The sequence below is a fragment of the Panthera tigris genome, chromosome B2 (assembly GCF_018350195.1).
Source record: "Panthera tigris isolate Pti1 chromosome B2, P.tigris_Pti1_mat1.1, whole genome shotgun sequence".
Lineage (NCBI taxonomy): Eukaryota > Metazoa > Chordata > Mammalia > Carnivora > Felidae > Panthera > Panthera tigris.
This window is the reverse complement of record NC_056664.1, coordinates 21283458-21299729: the sequence shown is the minus strand read 5'-3', so window position 1 is coordinate 21299729 and position 16272 is coordinate 21283458. Positions and strand designations below refer to the sequence as shown.

At 50.0% G+C, this 16272-nt stretch overlaps 1 protein-coding gene across 9 annotated transcripts in view; it reads left to right on the top strand.

The window, feature by feature from the left end:
• Window positions 1-14828, top strand: part of RREB1 (ras responsive element binding protein 1) — a 133688-nt gene extending 118860 nt beyond the window's left edge. For 8 of the 9 annotated variants that reach the window (XM_042985782.1, XM_042985777.1, XM_042985778.1 and 5 more), the window contains 3 exons: window positions 4063-4227; window positions 9144-9950; window positions 11326-14828. In XM_042985782.1, the coding sequence (XP_042841716.1) occupies window positions 4063-4227; window positions 9144-9950; window positions 11326-11843 (1490 nt within the window). In that variant the 3' untranslated portion in view covers window positions 11844-14828. The remainder of the gene's footprint in view (window positions 1-4062; window positions 4228-9143; window positions 9951-11325) is intronic. The other variant, XM_042985784.1, reaches the window with a different exon arrangement.
• Window positions 14829-16272: the final 1444 nt, after the last annotated feature.

The window sequence follows — 16272 nt, the reverse complement described above, 5'->3', positions numbered from 1 at the left end:
TGTATAAAGCTGACGCCCACTGGGCTCTGTTAATTTCCTTTGCTGTTTTACTTGCTTCAGCTTCCATTGACAGTCTCAGCATCACCTCTGTTAAATAATTTTATAGAGCACTTGGCTGTTGTGTCTGGTGTTGTGTTAGAACGTTTTCCATTCATCGAGTGTCACAGCTGGACAGAGCCTGGGAAATCATCTGACCCACCCACTCTTCCCACAGACTGGTGTTTTCCTGGTAGACGCTCAGCTATTGAAGAATCCCCCAGCTGCCTGTGCCTTGGCTCCCTAGCTTTCTGTGACATGCTCCCTCCGGAAACTTGGGAATAAAACTGAGGCTCATATGTATGAGCACAGAAACTAAACTCGGTTCTGAAATGGCCCTGTAAACAAAAGTGTTATACAGGAAAGAAGCCTTTTTTTTAAGTGTTGAAATCTAGCTTTGAGCAGTGTCTGGGTTTAGATCGCCTTTAAGCAAAACCATGTATGTGTCTCAAGAGTCCACCTCCTCGTGACCTCTTGGCAAACACACAGAACGATCATAATGCCAGTAAGTTGTCTCCTAGATGGGCAGCATTAGGTAGACCAGATGTTTTGTGTCCAGTGGGGCTCGCTGTGGCTCAGGCAAGGGGCACAGGGCTCGGGTTCTAGGGATTGTGTCTCAGAAGGAAGCTGGCGTCTGCCATCCTGTTTCATCTGCCCTGGTGAGCTCTCCATGCACAGCCGAGTTCCTTCCTTGCACTATTTTCCTAGCCTGTGTGCTGGTGAGCAGGGACGGTTCCTGGTTCCTTGCCTTCTCTGCTGAAGAGCGTTGCCTCTTGGGGAGAGGACAGTCCACTGTCCCTTCCTTTTCCCCTTCATTTAGGCCACAGGCCGAGAGAGTACCAGAAAATGCAGCTGGCCCGTTTCTCCTCATCCCCATCTTCCTCCCCTTTCAGTCCCTTTTCTCCCAAAATGAAGGAGTCAGGACCCTGGGATGACTGAAACTCCCTCCTCCCCCCCCCCCCCCCCAAGCTCTGACATTTTGGGATTCTCGCAGTTGATTCTAGTGCCTCTTCTTTGCCGATCTGAGGCCCTCCACCCTCACCTGTGCTACCTGCTGCTCACGGGCAACTGGCGTCAGAGTTTGAAACCAGTTAAGATGGGCAAAGCTCAGCGTGGAAAGTGCCTTGGACACCAGTGACGCTGGCTACTTTTCACTTTCTGAAAGTGGCGGCCTTGGCCATTTTTGCCCAGCCAGCCTTCTGTCAAATACAGAAAGAAGCTTTCCCCACGAGGGTGGAGGGCAATAGAAAGAAGTCTGAGGGTATGAAGCTGAGTTCTCAAACTTACTCTCACTCTTCATTCTTCTGCTCCTGATGGCCCCAGCAGGCCAGATAGCATCACATAGTACACGGTTTCCCCCTTTTCCTGACTGCTCTCTGAGAGTAGAGCATGACGCTGGCTAGCTGATGGTTTTTATGGCTCCTGCTGGAGGTGGAGGGAGGTCGTGAGTCTTTGGTGCAAAGATAACTTCTTGTGGTCACAGGTACATTTAGAAACACCTCTGCTAAAGCAGTAATTTGTGGCAGCTAACCAAGTAAGTGACATCATTTGATACTTTTCCGTGTAAATTACCCATCAACAAGTTTTGGGGAAACCTATCTGATGAAAAAATATTGGAAGTGTTCATGTTTTTCTCTGTCCATGCAATCAGAGAGCACACTACTATTTAAAAATGTAAGGCTTGCGTGTGTCAGTTGTACAGCAGTAAAAATAAACGAGAGAGTGAATGAACAAGTGAATGTAAGGCTTATGCAGAGAGAGATAAATTTTTAAAGATTCCTGTTGTCACTTTGAGACTCTTCATAACCCAATACAGTACTCCGACATCTTTGGGCCGTTGTCTGAATTTAGTGTATGAATCTTCATCATGGGGCATGAACCTGGCTGTCCAAACCCAGCTGTAAAAGTGAAGCATTTACCAGTGTGGAAAATGCCAGAGGAAATCTTGTCATGGGAAGAAGCAAGCAGCCGATTGTTTTATTTCAAATTGAGAATTATCTAGTTCATCCTCATAGCTTCTGACTTGTTTTGCTCTCCGCTAATTCTCTCCCTCACTGCCTGGCCTCAGAGAAGCCATGATGTCGCCTTTGATAATAAAACATTTCAAGTGTTTTTCTTACTTAAAACAGTGACAGTTGTTAAAGTTGTTACTTAAAACTTTAACAGTTGTTAAAGATTCTATTCAGTTTTTAGTGAAAAGCAAGAATAACGTGAAGCGTGCACCATAAAAAAAAAACAACAAAAAACTAGTCTTCATGTAAAGGCGAGTTGTTTTTGTTTTTCATTTTTGTCAGTTTTACGACTTAGCAGAAACACCCACTGGGCTATGTGGAGGGAAGCTTTCAAGGGGTCAGTGGGTTCTCCACTTTTTTATCCTGTAGGTCCCATGTGAGTTCCTTAAAAGCACACATGTCAGATCTGTGCGTTTCTCCTTCCGTGGTCTTTGATTGTTCCAGGCATCTGCATTCTTAAAAAGCTGCACTAGTGATTCTGAAGCCGAATTTTGCAGCTCAGGAGGGAAGGGACGTCCCCTTTCTTGGGATTGCTGCTGGTGCTAGAACTTGGCAGGGCAGCGATTCTGGCTGTGTGGGGTTGCACACCAGCGTGCTCTGTGTGAACAGCTCCCCCTGGAGTTGTGTGGTGTGCAGTGCTAATTCCCCCTCCCCTTGTGCTAAATAATCCCAGGCGCCAGGCCCTTGCGTTCCGCTCACAGTGAATGCCCAGGCCTGTCACCTGCACTAGTTTGGGCATCCGTTGATAGTAACCGGGAGGTTGAAGGGCCTCTATGATTGGTGTTTTGAGGGGGTTGTGCTGGTTAACTTTGCTGCCAGTTTTTGACACGTGCATTTGATTGTGGCAGTCCCAAGGTTACAAGGCAAACATGCCAGGCTGCAGCTCTGAAGTGGTGTTTGTTAGTACACAAAACCTGTTCTCTTGTAGAATCAGACACCAGGACCTTAGCAATTGTGGGGGAAAGCAGAAGAAGCCTGCGATAGAGTAAATGATTTACCTCCACCTTCTCTCTCCTGAAGCTCACCTAATCCCTTCCCTTGTCCCCTTCCTGCTCGCCATCCTCCTTACCCTTGTTTTGTCTGCACATCCATCCACACGCACCCAGGACACGTTGCAGAAGAGCCTGGTCCGCATGTTGAAGTATTGTGTTTACAGTACAAAAGGAATTGAAGTGGAAGGATAAGACCAGCAAAGCAAATCAGGTTACTTCTGTCTCAGGAGTTACCCCAGTGTGGAGTGGGGGTGCAGAGGGCCCACTCAGCCACTTCTCTTCACAGGCAGCCAGGCAGGCCTGGAGCAGCTGATCTAACACAGACTCAGTTATTTGTTGGTCACTGTGTACTCCAGCAAGGGGAACAAAGACCCTTTAATGCAAGGAGCGGACCTCCTCTGCCTTGCCCGCTAGGACCACAGTGAGCTTGGGCAGAGGTCACTGTAGGACTGTCTCAGCCCCTTTCCCTGCCTCCAGTCTACCGTGGGCAGGCCGCACCCAGCTAGACCAGGAAGCCAGAAGCGGCTCCCAAAGACACGTCCAGGGGCCCAAGATTCCAGTTTGACCCACCAGCGTCTGTAGTACTTGCCATATCAGCCCTTACCAAGAGGCGGCTTCTCCTTGTGACAGACTCTAGGTGTTTCCTGGCTCTGCTCTAAAATCCCTTCACTCACTCTTTTTGGTTGTTGTGTTTCTTAAGATTTTCGACTGTAATGCTGCTGTTTTACTTTAAACATCTTGGTTTCGTTGTTAACTTCTAGTATTTTGAAGACAAAACCTTCATTCCATTTCACTCAAGGGAAGATCTCATTTGAGTTGTTGATGTGGTATCAGTATTTTTTTAAGTGTGTGTGTGTGTGTGTGTGTGTGTGTGTGTGTGTGTGTGTGTTTTAAAGGAAGGGGTGGAGGGTGGGGGGCGGGGGGACAAATGCCAGTTACCCCAGAAGAATGAATGGAAAGCAACTTTTCTTTTTCGTTACAGTAGAAAGCCAGATAAATATATATTTTTTTTCCTGCTTCAGGTCAGAAACCCTTCCCTTGTCAAAAATGCGATGCCTTCTTTTCTACCAAATCTAACTGTGAACGCCACCAATTGCGCAAACACGGAGTTACCAACTGTTCCCTGAGAAGAAACGGGCTTATCCCCCAGTCAAAAGAGAGTGATGTTGGACCCCATGATAGCACAGGTAGTGCTTCCGGGTGACGGAGCGGAGGAGAGGGACAGAGGAGGGCAGCTCGGAGAGCCCTGCTGGCCAGCCTCACACGCGTGTGGCAGGCTGCCTTCCTCATTTCTCTGTAGGACTCGGCAGTTGCCGTAGACGTGGGCCCTGCCGAGGACTGGGAAATGCAGCAGGATGGGGACTGGGGAAACACTGACCATGCCCCCAGATCGCTTTTCTGAGCCACTAGGGAAGATCTGTGCCCCTCACCCTCCCCCCTCCTCCACCAGCGGACACGTCTGTTCCTGATGTCGGGTCCCTCTGGAAGTGGGGTGTGAGGTTGGGGGTACAGTTCTAGCTCTTGGTAGTATCCCGTCTAAAAGGGATATGAAACCTTACTGGCGCGGGGTGGTGTTTTCTCAAACCCCAGCCTCCGCCGCATCCTCCAGAGCAGAGATGGGCTCACTCAGATGTCAGGGTGTTTCAGGAAGTAGTGATGCCCAGCCCTCAACGGGGAGGGGTGTGTGGGGTGGGGGTGTTTTTCTCTTCAATAACTCTCTTCCCAGTAAAAAAAAAAAAAAAAAAAAAAAAAAAAACTTTTGTCTTGTTTGAAAAAGCACTCTGCATGTCCTTTCTTTAATCACATCTCTGCTTGACCTGAATCCGGGTATTATTCTCATGTGCTGATATGTGCTTCCTTCCTCCAGCCCCTACAGAGCAATTAACGGCTGCTCAGTGCGTCTCCTGCCACCTTTTTGTTTTTTTCCCTTACAGCTTCTGTATTTACTCCTGTCCTCTATTCAGTACATTCCATCGTCTCCAAGTGCTGGGGTCCTGTGCCTCTCACCCCCCAAAACAAACAGATCAGAAAATTGGCTACTGCAGGTTACTTACCTACATGGCTAGTTGGCCATTGGTTAGTAACCAGCATGGATTTGATCCTGCAAATCGAGAAAGCTTGACATTTCCCCACTGCTCAAACCCAAAGAGGGTCTCCCCAAGATGCATTTTTCCAGGGGGTATAATTGTGCCCTGTGTCTGTCTCCCTCAGATTTGGGTGAGGATGGGAGCTCTGTTGTCTGGAAGTCCCCCTTTCCCCAGCCCACCTGTCCCTAAGTTACAGGGGGGAGAGGGGCACATCTGAATGGGTAGCATTTCCAGGAAGAGGAATCGATGTGGAACTTCTGCTTTTTCCCTGTACCTCCTCCAAGCCCTGAAGTGCCAGGCCCTTTGGTTAAGATCAAACCCTCTAAGGGTATAAAAATATAAGCCAGCTTGCTGGCTCCTCCCTCCAGCTTCCATTTCCACATCACTTGCCAGGATATTGGGGTAAAGAAAGATACAGACACCCATGGAACCTTGCCATAACTTGGATCCCTATGAGCCAGATTTCCGCTGTTCAGCCCCCAGGAAACCCACAGCGACGCTGGCAGAATTTGCTGCGGGTGATCACTCTTAATGTTTAACAGCCGGCCACTGTGTCACCTGGTAGCCCCTGAACATTTTCTCAAAGCCTGTTTTAGGAAAGCAGCCATGTGATTCCACCCACAGTTGTTCCAGAAGAGGGGCAGGAGTGGATCATCGAGGAGGTTAAGGGGAGCTCTCGGTTTCTCAAAGTTGCCAGATGCACATTTTGCATTCAGCTTCTTGATCCTCTGGAGGAACACAGAACCCAGATCTCCTGACCTCTGGACAGCTATAGGAGCCTGCAGACACAAAGCTAATTCAAATACACATCTTAGCTTTGGTTCAGTGCCAGATTTTACGTTGTGGGTGTAGTTTTTAAATTTGCAGTTGTGAGTTCTGTTTTTCCACATCCCATCAGAGCCCCGCCTCCAGCCCATCCTGGAAGTTGTGTAGGGTTTCTTTAAGGGACAAAGCCTCTGGAAAAAGAAAATTCACTGAAAGCTGTAATGTGAAACCAGAGAAAATAAATGTTTGGTTTAATTGTGGTCACAATCCATACATAGTAAGAAAGAGTCAAGGACAGAGGGGTCAGGGAGGTGGAGTTGAGTGATTTCAAGGAAAGTTTCGAACCCAGGTGAGCACGGTGGGGGTATGGGGTGCTTTTGGGGCTCCCTCCCGTGAAGTTAAAAGTGAGGCTTTGGAGAAAGACCATTTTTAAAAACATAACAAAACCAAAAAAAAAAGGCAGGAAATGACCAAGGAAGTTCTTGAGAGGTTTTCTAAGTTTATATGCCTAGGTTAAAGTCCCTAAATTTGTTTTATAACATAAGTCTGACCTTTTCAATCACATAAGTTCTTTCAGGAACATATGCCCTAGATTCCCCCCCCCCCCCAAAAGGAATGCTAACAATGCTACCAAGGGGCAGTTCTGGCTTAAGGGGCACATCGATCATTAAACCGAAGCTCTTTACTCACTTTCTCATGGCAGAGAGGTTCCCTAGCCCACTTTGCCTTTGGGGGATATTCGTGGTTCTTTTTTGGGTGATGCCTGTGGGAGCCTTCATACTTGTGGGCACATGCATGTCACTTTGTAAATCAGTAGAAACATGGAAGGTTTTACACTGTTCTTAACAGTGGCCGCCCTAAGCAGTCCAGGAGTCCGCGTGCCAGCGCACACTGCACCACAGGAAGTGCTTCTGGGCAGGTGAAATACAGACAGCAGCTTCCTCAACAGCTGTGCCCCTGCCCAGTCAGATTGGGTATTTAGGCTGGTAGTTGGTCTCATCAGCTGAGTAGCATAGAATTTCTAGGAAGCAATAGATATTTCATTGTGGCACTGACCTGAAAGTCTCCCCTTTCCCTGTAGCAGGAGCTGTGGGTTTGTTATCTACTGGTGCACGCAGGATTCCCGCTTCCGCTAGCAATTTTCTTAGATTTAGCATCATGAATGAGGGACTGGGAGAGACAAGAGAACAGAGTAACACTGCTTATAAAAGTCACTGGTTGTACTAGCTGCATTTGAAAGTGTAGGCAGTTGACGAAGGTGGGGATCAAAATAGGACCTGGCAGGCATTAGAAGCTGGATATCCATGAAATGAGAAGCTAAGTCTACTGTTGCCAGGAATCACTAATAAAAATCAGTTGGAGTTGCTAGAACTTCAAGGGTACGGGACTGCCCTGTTAAAACACTCCCCCTAGTGGAAGTTTGGTAGAGCACAGTCAAGCCTCCTTTTGTTCACTAGATACAGGATGACCTAAGGAAGGAAGGACGGGGGGAATGAGAACAATCTGATATTAGCATATTTACTTGGGTTTGGTTTCAGAAGTCATGATTTTTATTTCAAGATCATCTTAAATATGATCTGCAGTGAAACTTGAAAATAACCCATGTTCTTTGGTGAAAAAAAATAATAAGCAAAACTGCCTAGAACATACTGGGACAAATAGGAAGTAACCAGAGATTAAGCTTTTTTTTTTAAGAAACTGAGCATTCTATGCTTTTTTTTTTTTTTTTTTTTGGTAGAGCTTATACCAAAATCCATTTAATAGATGCTCCCCATTGGAATGATTCCCAAAAATGGGCATATAGTTTTAGTTAATAAGACCTAAGACATTGGTGTGTATATCTCAGGAGTCTTCTTTAAATTTTTGGATAATTTTTTTTAACTTTTGGATAATTTATAAAATCACTTATTGACAGAAATCTTATATCCACACCACACATATGTGTTTCCTTCTGAAGCCTCTTGAGATAAACAGTGGCTGCCAAAAGGTGCAGTCAGAACAAAACCAATGAAATTATGTAAGTGGGAGTGCCGTGTAGATGGTTGTACATAAGCCAAAAGCCCCAGGCAGGAGTGACCACAACAAGGGTAGGACCAGCCCCCTTCACCCCCAGCCCCAGGACTGCCTTGATGGCAAATGGAGTGGGTGACTCAGTGATGGACATGGTGATATGTCTGGTCACCTCAAGTGAGGGTCCAGGTTAGGTGCCTGAATCTGCTGGCTCAGGCACTGTGATCCGAGATCGGCATCATGAGGCAGGTGCATCTGACCTAGGAGCCAGGAAACAATGGGCTCTGTCACCCTAATTGAGGAATTTCCGAATCCCTGCCCTAAGATATTGGATCTAGAATTAAATAGTAGGTCTCAGCAGACAGCCTCGGGGTCATAGCACATAAAGAAGTCATTAAGTCCGTATTCAACCTGAATGAAGAGAAGATGGTGCTTGTGAGAAATACTGTGGTCTGTTCTGTGTCATTGGTGCTGCCCCAGTGCCATCCCTTACGAAGGTCATTAGAAACCAGTAGACTTGCCACGTCTCGCTTTCCTATGGAGGGTGGATAGGCGGGAACAAATGAAGAGATAGGAAGTGTTTCCACTCACTGCGTGGGGTCCTCACAGCAGCCAGGGAGGCCTCCAGGTGTGCATGCATCTCCTGCCTTGGAATTCTACCCGGGAGTTAGCCTTCGGACGGGAGCGCGTGTGCCATGGCACAGAATACATGCTTTGGGCCATTTTCTGTGAGTCGCTCAGCAGGTACTATGTTCGGGCAGTGGTCCTATATATGTTGCATGTTTGTATAATCTCTTTGCACTGGAAAAATAACTTACAGCTCCGCTTCCTCAACCTCCCTAGTGCTGCGAGTCTCTGGAATGCACCAACTCTCCTCTCTCGCCGATCCTTCTGTCTGTGCTGCCCTGAGTTGCTCACACCTTCTGGGGCTGAGCATCCCTGTGTGTGGCCGTGGAGGGTGCCTGGCACCGCTAGGGGGGCAGTGGAAGGGGAGGGCCGGAGCTCCGAGGGCAGCCTGCCCTGTGACCCCCAACCCGTGTGTTTCGTCAATTAACCCCAGGTTCGCCGCGGCCTTTGGGGATATGAGTGGTAACAAGGAGTGGGGGTAGAGGTATCCTCGCTGGGCTTGGTATACGGGCCTGGGGGTGGTGGGTCCAGCCGAGAGTCACAATGGGACCCTTGGGAGGAGCGTGTTGGGTGGCGTTGGGCCTCAGCCTGTGCCCCTGTGCTCACTCCCACAGATAGCCAGTCGGACGCAGAGACCCCAGCGGTGGGGGGCGAAGTGCTGGACCTCACCTCCCGGGAGAAAGAGCAGCCCGCAGCAGAGGGAGCCCCTGCGCCCATCCAGGTCCAGGAGGAGCTCCCTGCAGAGGAGGGGCAGCGGGGACCAGCCGGGGACGGGGAGGAGCAGGGAGCCGGGGAGAGCCAGGAGCGTGAGGACCAGCACAGCATGGAGGAGAGGGACGAGGACGCGGACGGCCCTGAGGAAGATACCGTCAGCAACAAGAGCCTGGACCTCAACCTTGCCAGCAGGCTGATGGGCTTCAAGCTGGCGGAGGGCGAAGGGGGCGCCGCGAGCAGCGGGGGCCCCGCCCAGCAGGACCAGAAGCACGCCTGCGATGTCTGCGGCAAGAGCTTCAAGTTCCTGGGGACCCTGAGCCGCCACCGGAAGGCCCACGGCCGCGAGGAGCCCAGAGAGGAGGGTACGGGCGCGAGCGGAGGGGCCGAGGGCCCTCTGCCCGTCCCCGCCGTGCCGCCCGCTCCTGAGCCTGAGGAGAAGCCCGCCAACCCCTCCTCGGAGGAGCCCCCGGCGGAAGAGGTGTCTCCAGCCGCGGAGAAGCAGGGCGAGGAGGCCGAGGGCGCCTCCGACGGGGAGGGCGTAGCCGAGAAGAAGCCCTCGGAGAAGAGTGACGATGACAAGAAGCCAAAGACAGACTCCCCGAGAAGCGTGGCTAGCAAGGCGGACAAGAGGAAGAAGGTGTGCAGCGTGTGCAACAAGAGGTTCTGGTCCCTGCAGGACCTGACTCGGCACATGCGGTCGCACACAGGTAAGGGCGGGGCATGCCCAGGCGACGCTTCCCGCGCCTGCGCAGGGAGCATGCTCCAGCGAGGAGGCCCGTCGGGGTCTGGAGGAGGCGCCTCCCCCGAATGGCCAGAGACTGTTTCCTGAGTGTGTCTGCTGGGCGCGACAGGCACCATAAACTAGGAATTTAACAGACTGTTCTCTTAGCAGTTGGAACATACAGGGTCCTGGCAGGGAGGTGGCAGGGTGGGCCCTCAGCAGTGATATTTTTGAGAGCATTTTGGTCAGCCGTCTGAGCCTCAGCCTATCTGTAGAAAGGGGACGAAGGCTGCCCTGTCTCATAGAATCATCTAGAAGAATGTGGGTGCTGGCGTTGGGGGCCCGTGGTGAGCCTGGGAAGGACCGGGGGTGTGGCCTGTGGACAGGTGCTCTGTGGGAGGCACCTGGGCTTCCTCATCAGCCCTCAGGTGGAAAACTGGCTGCTGAAGCACAAAGCAAGGGGTTTTTCGTTACTTGGCTCTACGACAGCCAAGCTGATATCATTGAACAGTAGCTTCATAGGCATGTCTGGGTGTCCTTGCTCCACACGTGTCCTTGCTCCTCCTGGAACTCCCTAGGTAGGAACCCCAAAGCAGGGGCCATTGTTCTGGTAGAAAGGAAGACACCTAAACGTACTTATAAAGCCAAAAGATGCAAACACATCCCACCTACCCCCTCCACAGAAGAAACCCAGGCCCCACATCTTGGTCTTGGTTTTCCTCCCGTCCCTGCTGCTGCATCCACGGTGCACACATACTCCCCGCACACTCCTCTGCCTTGCAGTCCACAGGGCCTGGGCTCTGGGGATCGGAGGGCTCCCATGCTTGGCTCCTGGGAGAGAGTGGTTCTTGAGCTCCTGGCAGGTAATTTTCTCAGGTGCTCACAGCTCAGTATTTGTGAGCAAGAGGGAAAGCCCCAGCTGCTCCGTATCAGAACACAGAGTATCTGGCACCTTTGACTTAGGAGATGTCTGTCTTGCACAACCCTTGGAAGTGGTGCCTGTCCCCATGGGAGGGACCTTGCTGCTGTCCTTCGCTAGGTTTTTGTTTTTTTTTTTTTTTCCCAGGGTAGTCTGGATGTCCACAAGGCTTCCACCCTGAGACTCTGGTTCCTGCATCCTATGGGGAAAACCTAGATTGAGGGATGAAAGGGAGAGAGAAGCTGAGGCCAGCCCCGTGCATATCTATGACCTTATTTTGCCAATTCAGACAAATAAGAGGGTTTCCCTGAGTATGGGGTCCTGACCCTTGCTACCTGCTGCCCCTTTGCCTGCTCACATGGCTACTGCTTTTGCATAGGGAGGAGAGGTGGATACTGGTGGCCTTACCATTGATGTGACTTCTTTTTTCCTGTTGCTCCAGGAGAAAGGCCATACAAATGTCAGACGTGTGAGCGGACCTTCACCCTGAAGCACAGCCTGGTTCGCCATCAGCGGGTCCACCAGAAAGCCAGGCACGCCAAGCAGCTTGGGAAGGACAGCGACAAGGATGAGCGAGGCGAGGAGGACAGTGAGAGTGAGTCCACCCACAGCGGCAACAACCCTGTCTCCGAAAACGAGGCCGAATCGGCTCCACCAGCCAGCAACCACGTTGCCGTCACCCGGAGCCGGAAGGAGAGCCTGGCCAACTCGACCAAGGATCCCAGCCGCAGGGAGGAGCGGGCAGGGGGCCGGACGGCAGGTGCCAGCCAGGCTGAAGCCGGCAGGAATGCCCCCAAGGCCGCTCCAGCGGGCAGCCCCAAGGAGCAGGTGTCTCAGGGTGACGCAGACCCTGAGAGCCCGGCGGCCCTCGTGCAAGACCTGCCAGAGCTGCAGGGCAAGAGGCCCACCCATCCCCTCCTGGCTGCAGACGGTGCCTCACCACTCCTGGGAATGGAATGACAGCTTGTCTTGTCCCCCCACCAGCACACAGACAAAGCCAGCAGAGCAAAGTGTCCTGAATCTATGTTTCATGAGGTTTTCTCAGTGCCCTTCAGCTTTCGGGGAGTGAGAGAGAGAGTGACATGAGCAGGAGCGGGCCATCTTGTCCGGTGCCATAGCCTTACATCCCCGTGCGAGAGATGCAGCATGGACAGTTCGAGTGCCTTAACTACTCACCAGTCCTTCGGTGTCAGCCTGGGTGTTGTGTTTTCCCAAAATGACTTTCTGAAAAACAAAGCAAATATTTTAATGAATTATTTGGAGAGGACCTTTTCATTTAAGCATTAATGTTACCTTCTGTATTTGGTGTGTGTGAGCTTGTTCTTGCGAATCTGTGATAGTAACGAATGTTCTGTGAGCTGGAAACAGAAGAAAAAAAATACACCCTTGGATACCCATAGCCAATAACTGGAAGAAAATGATGTGAATTTCATGTAAATTACCAGAGGAAATATGGATAAGATATTCTTTTCTCAAATAGACCTTTTCTCTTGTTCTGTTTGCTACATGGTGGAGCTGTGATTGGGTCCTCGGTGTTGCAGGATGTGGTCGATGAAGGTTTCCAATTTGGTGCAAGCCAAACCAGGAAAGATTCTAGCTTCAACCTTGTACGTGTTTTCAGCGTTAGCCGTGGTATTACTGTTCAAATGTCAAGACATCCGTTCTTAACTTGCAGAGAAGAGTTATGCTGGCAACTTACCCTATAGAAAACATGCACAGATGTCATATATCTGATTTCCCTCCCCCTTTTGGTATATGTATTATTAATATTATTATTATTATTATTATTAGTTCATCAGTTTGCTGGTCTCTGCAGTCAGCAGAAACAAATGGGCAATATTTGTCCGGGGAGACCTGGGCTGCCGCTGGGTCCCCATGTGGGCATCTGCCCCCCGCCTCCCCCACACCTGGGTGGTAGCTCTTCCACTGTACTTAGACAAGCCTTTTTTCCGTGACTGCAGAATCCAGCAGGGGCCGCGAACGGTCCTCCCACACGGCCGAAGAGCAGCTCAGAGAGGGGAGAGCAGGAGGCACGCGCCCAGGGCTTCTGAGAAAGTCGGGCAGCAAGGAGACCTGTCCCTTACCGGTCCTCCTGTCAAACCCAGCCCAAGCCTTACCCGCCTGTGCTACTGTCATTTTTCAAAGCGAGGAAGTACTACTACTGGTAATAAAACTGCACATGCAAGATTGAAGATGAAAAATAGATTTGTATTTACCTTCCTGTGATTTGGGGTTGGTGCTTGACGATAAATGTGCTGTTTCTAGCTCCTGAAATAGCCTGAACCCCTGGGTGCAAAAAGGCAGGATTTTTTTTTTTTTTTTTTTTTTTTTTTTTTCCATGAGCATCCCATACAGGTAATCGAATTCCCTCACTGTAGCCGCCAGCAGTGAAAAGAAATCTATCCTACTGTAGCTGAGCTTGTGTTCAGCATCCGGTCCTCCAGCCAAGACCTCCAGGGTGCCCGAGCCTTGTGCTGCCAGGGGCCTCCTGTGCTGCTCCACCACTCAGCCCCTCTCACCTTCCCCCTGCAGGACCCCCATCCCCACCCCTCCCAAGACCCTTGACCCTCCTAGCCCTGAGCACCGCCCCCCCCACACACACACTTTACTTACACTCATGCACAGAGACACACAGACCCTTTTCTCTCCGCTTCCTTAGCGATTTCTCGTGGCCAGAATCCAACCTCCCATACTTCAAAGGAAGATCTATATTCTTGAGATAATGAAAAGTGACGTCTTTGCATGTGAAAGGAAAAAGGTTGAGGTATATATGATTTGTAACTGTGTTGGGGATGTATGAACCCAGAACGAGGTTTTATTTAGATGAATACAAATCAGAACCAATGATCCCCTGTATCACTTTTATACTAAGTGTGGTTTGCTTAGTTGAAACCAGTTCGTGCATCCCTTCCATTTTTTTTTTTTAATGACGATTGTTATTGTTATTTTTGTTGTTATTATTTGGGGTATCTTGTGTTTTGTTTTTCTTTGCAACTCTCCACACTAAAACTCACAACCATGTGGAGAGAAGCCATGAGTTAACCCTTTATGCCGCGGTGAGATGTAGCAGGAAACGGCCCGGCAGAACTGCTGGGCCACAGCTCGCAATAATCACTATTGATTTAAAGCTTTATTTAGCCTCCATCTGTACCCTCGTAGTCAATAAGGTCTTGCCACATTTTATTAGTGAGGTTGAGAAATGTATTATTTGTTTGTTGTTCTGCCCCTCCCCCCCCCCAATATTAAACTGTGAAATTTGTGATTTGTTTAAACTCTGGGTGAATCATAGTTTAGTTTGCATGTCCAGCTAATTTGTTCCTATACATTTTGTTTGATTCTCTTTCTCCTTCTCTCAGGGCTTTTACAAAAAAAAAAAAAAAAAAGTATATATATATATATCCATATATATATATATATGGATCTTCTGAAAAGTTTTTTGAGGTGCAAGTTTTTTCTCTTGTTTTTTCTCTTTGATTTATGGACACAATGCTGAGATTCAATCACTACATGAAACTCCTGGCTGTGAAAACAAAATATAAAACCCAGGGCTGTTTGCCAAACAGTCCCGGGGGAAGCTACGTGACAGTCAGATGCCAGTTTCAGAAAGATGCATCATACCTTCAAACCCCCCTCATTTCTAGCCTCTCTTTCTTCAAGAAGGAAGTTGATCCCAGTGATTTCAGCCCATGCATTAAACAGGAAACAATAATAAATATGTAGAATTCATATTTTTCTAAAGGGAACTTAAAAACTGCTGCTACATGTTATGTACAAAACCGGTTTATGCCACATGAACAGAATCACGAGTTTGGTTTTGGTACTTTGTGTCCCTCTTTGTATTCAGTTGTATAATACTTCCAAATTCAAAATGAGAAGAAAAGCTGTTCTGTATCAAACCATCTGAGCAATAAATGTTATATTTTAAAAATGGCAGATTGCCGGTCACACGGCCCTCCTGTGATTTGCTGTCACCCCACCACCTTATCCAGCCCCCAAACCGCAGCCCGTGCAGGACAGGCTGCTGATGTCCAGGGCCGTCAGGGGAACTGTGAGCCTTCTTCCCTTCGGCATGGGGCACCCACGAAAGACAGCTCTGTCCCCCAGGTGGCGTCTCTGAAAAGAAGAGACGTGAAAAGAAGAGCCACCTGTGCGTGGCTGCAGGTGCAGGGCTGGCTCAGGTGGGAGGGTGGGTGGGAGAGTGGGAAGTCAGGATGTGCAGGGGCCTTTGCAGTGATTTCACCCTCGGCCTGGGAGGTGACGCGTCTGTACTGGTTTAGCAACAGCGAAAGGGGAATTGTGTTTTCTGGACAGCACCTCCTGTGATGTCCGCTTTGCCTTTTCCTCCTGCCCGTTATAAGGGTGCAGGGGAACCCAAGTAGGGGGGCCGAGGGTGGGGAGGTCTGTTCTTGTAAAGTAGCAAATGTGCAAAGTCCCGAATCTTCTAAGCCAGGACTCAAAAAGTAACTCGGGGAAGCTGGGTTCAGGGCAAGCTGTCTGTAGACAGTGCTTAAAATGCATTCACCGTGGTACAGGGCTAAGTGCCGGGTCACAGTGAGACAAGAGGTGCAGTGCTCTCTCTGGTCTGTAAGACTTCCAGGGCCCTCTGTTGGGAGACCCCACACATACACCCCTCTCTCACCAGCCCCCAGGAGACTGGCTGCAATGCCAGCAAGAGGTCTCGAACTTATATTAAAATAAGATAATCAAATAACGGGAATGATTCTAATGTAATGACTGGACAAGCCTCTCCAGTTGTGGGGGGTGGGTGCTGCTGGCCATCGACGCATTTACAGCCCCCTACCCCATCCCCCCAGGGTGGATGGAGTCATTTCCCTGACTGGGGATTTGGACCGCACTGGTCAGTGTGAAGAGCAAGTGAGCCGCCCCTGGGGAGCATGACAGAAAAGACAGGCACAGCACTAAGCATGGAGAATAAGGCAGGAACAAAACAGATCCCTTTCCTTGTGGAACTTGGGTTTTAACAGTGGTAGACATTAAACTCTAGGGAGGAAGATGCAGAGGAATGCAGGTCCAGAGAGGAAAGGAGGCAATGGGGGCCTGGGGGCCAGAAGGGCTGGACAGGACGACTGGAGAGGTCTCAGGACAGCAAGCAGCAAGAAAGTCACCCGTGCAGATGTCTGGGGCAGGGCCCTGGAGAGAAAGGCCTTGGGGGAGACTGCCAGGTCTGCAGAAGCCTCGAGACTGGAGTAGGATGAGCAGGGGGGCAGGAGCAACAGGCGACAAGGGCAGAGGGGCTTGCTGGCTGCCTGTGGACCGTGGGAGGATGGGGCGATGGGTACAGGGAGGCCGTCAAAAGGTAGTCACAGTGACACAGGCCGGAACAGGCAGCAGCTTGGAACGGAGTGATGAGGTGAGACACTGAGAAGAG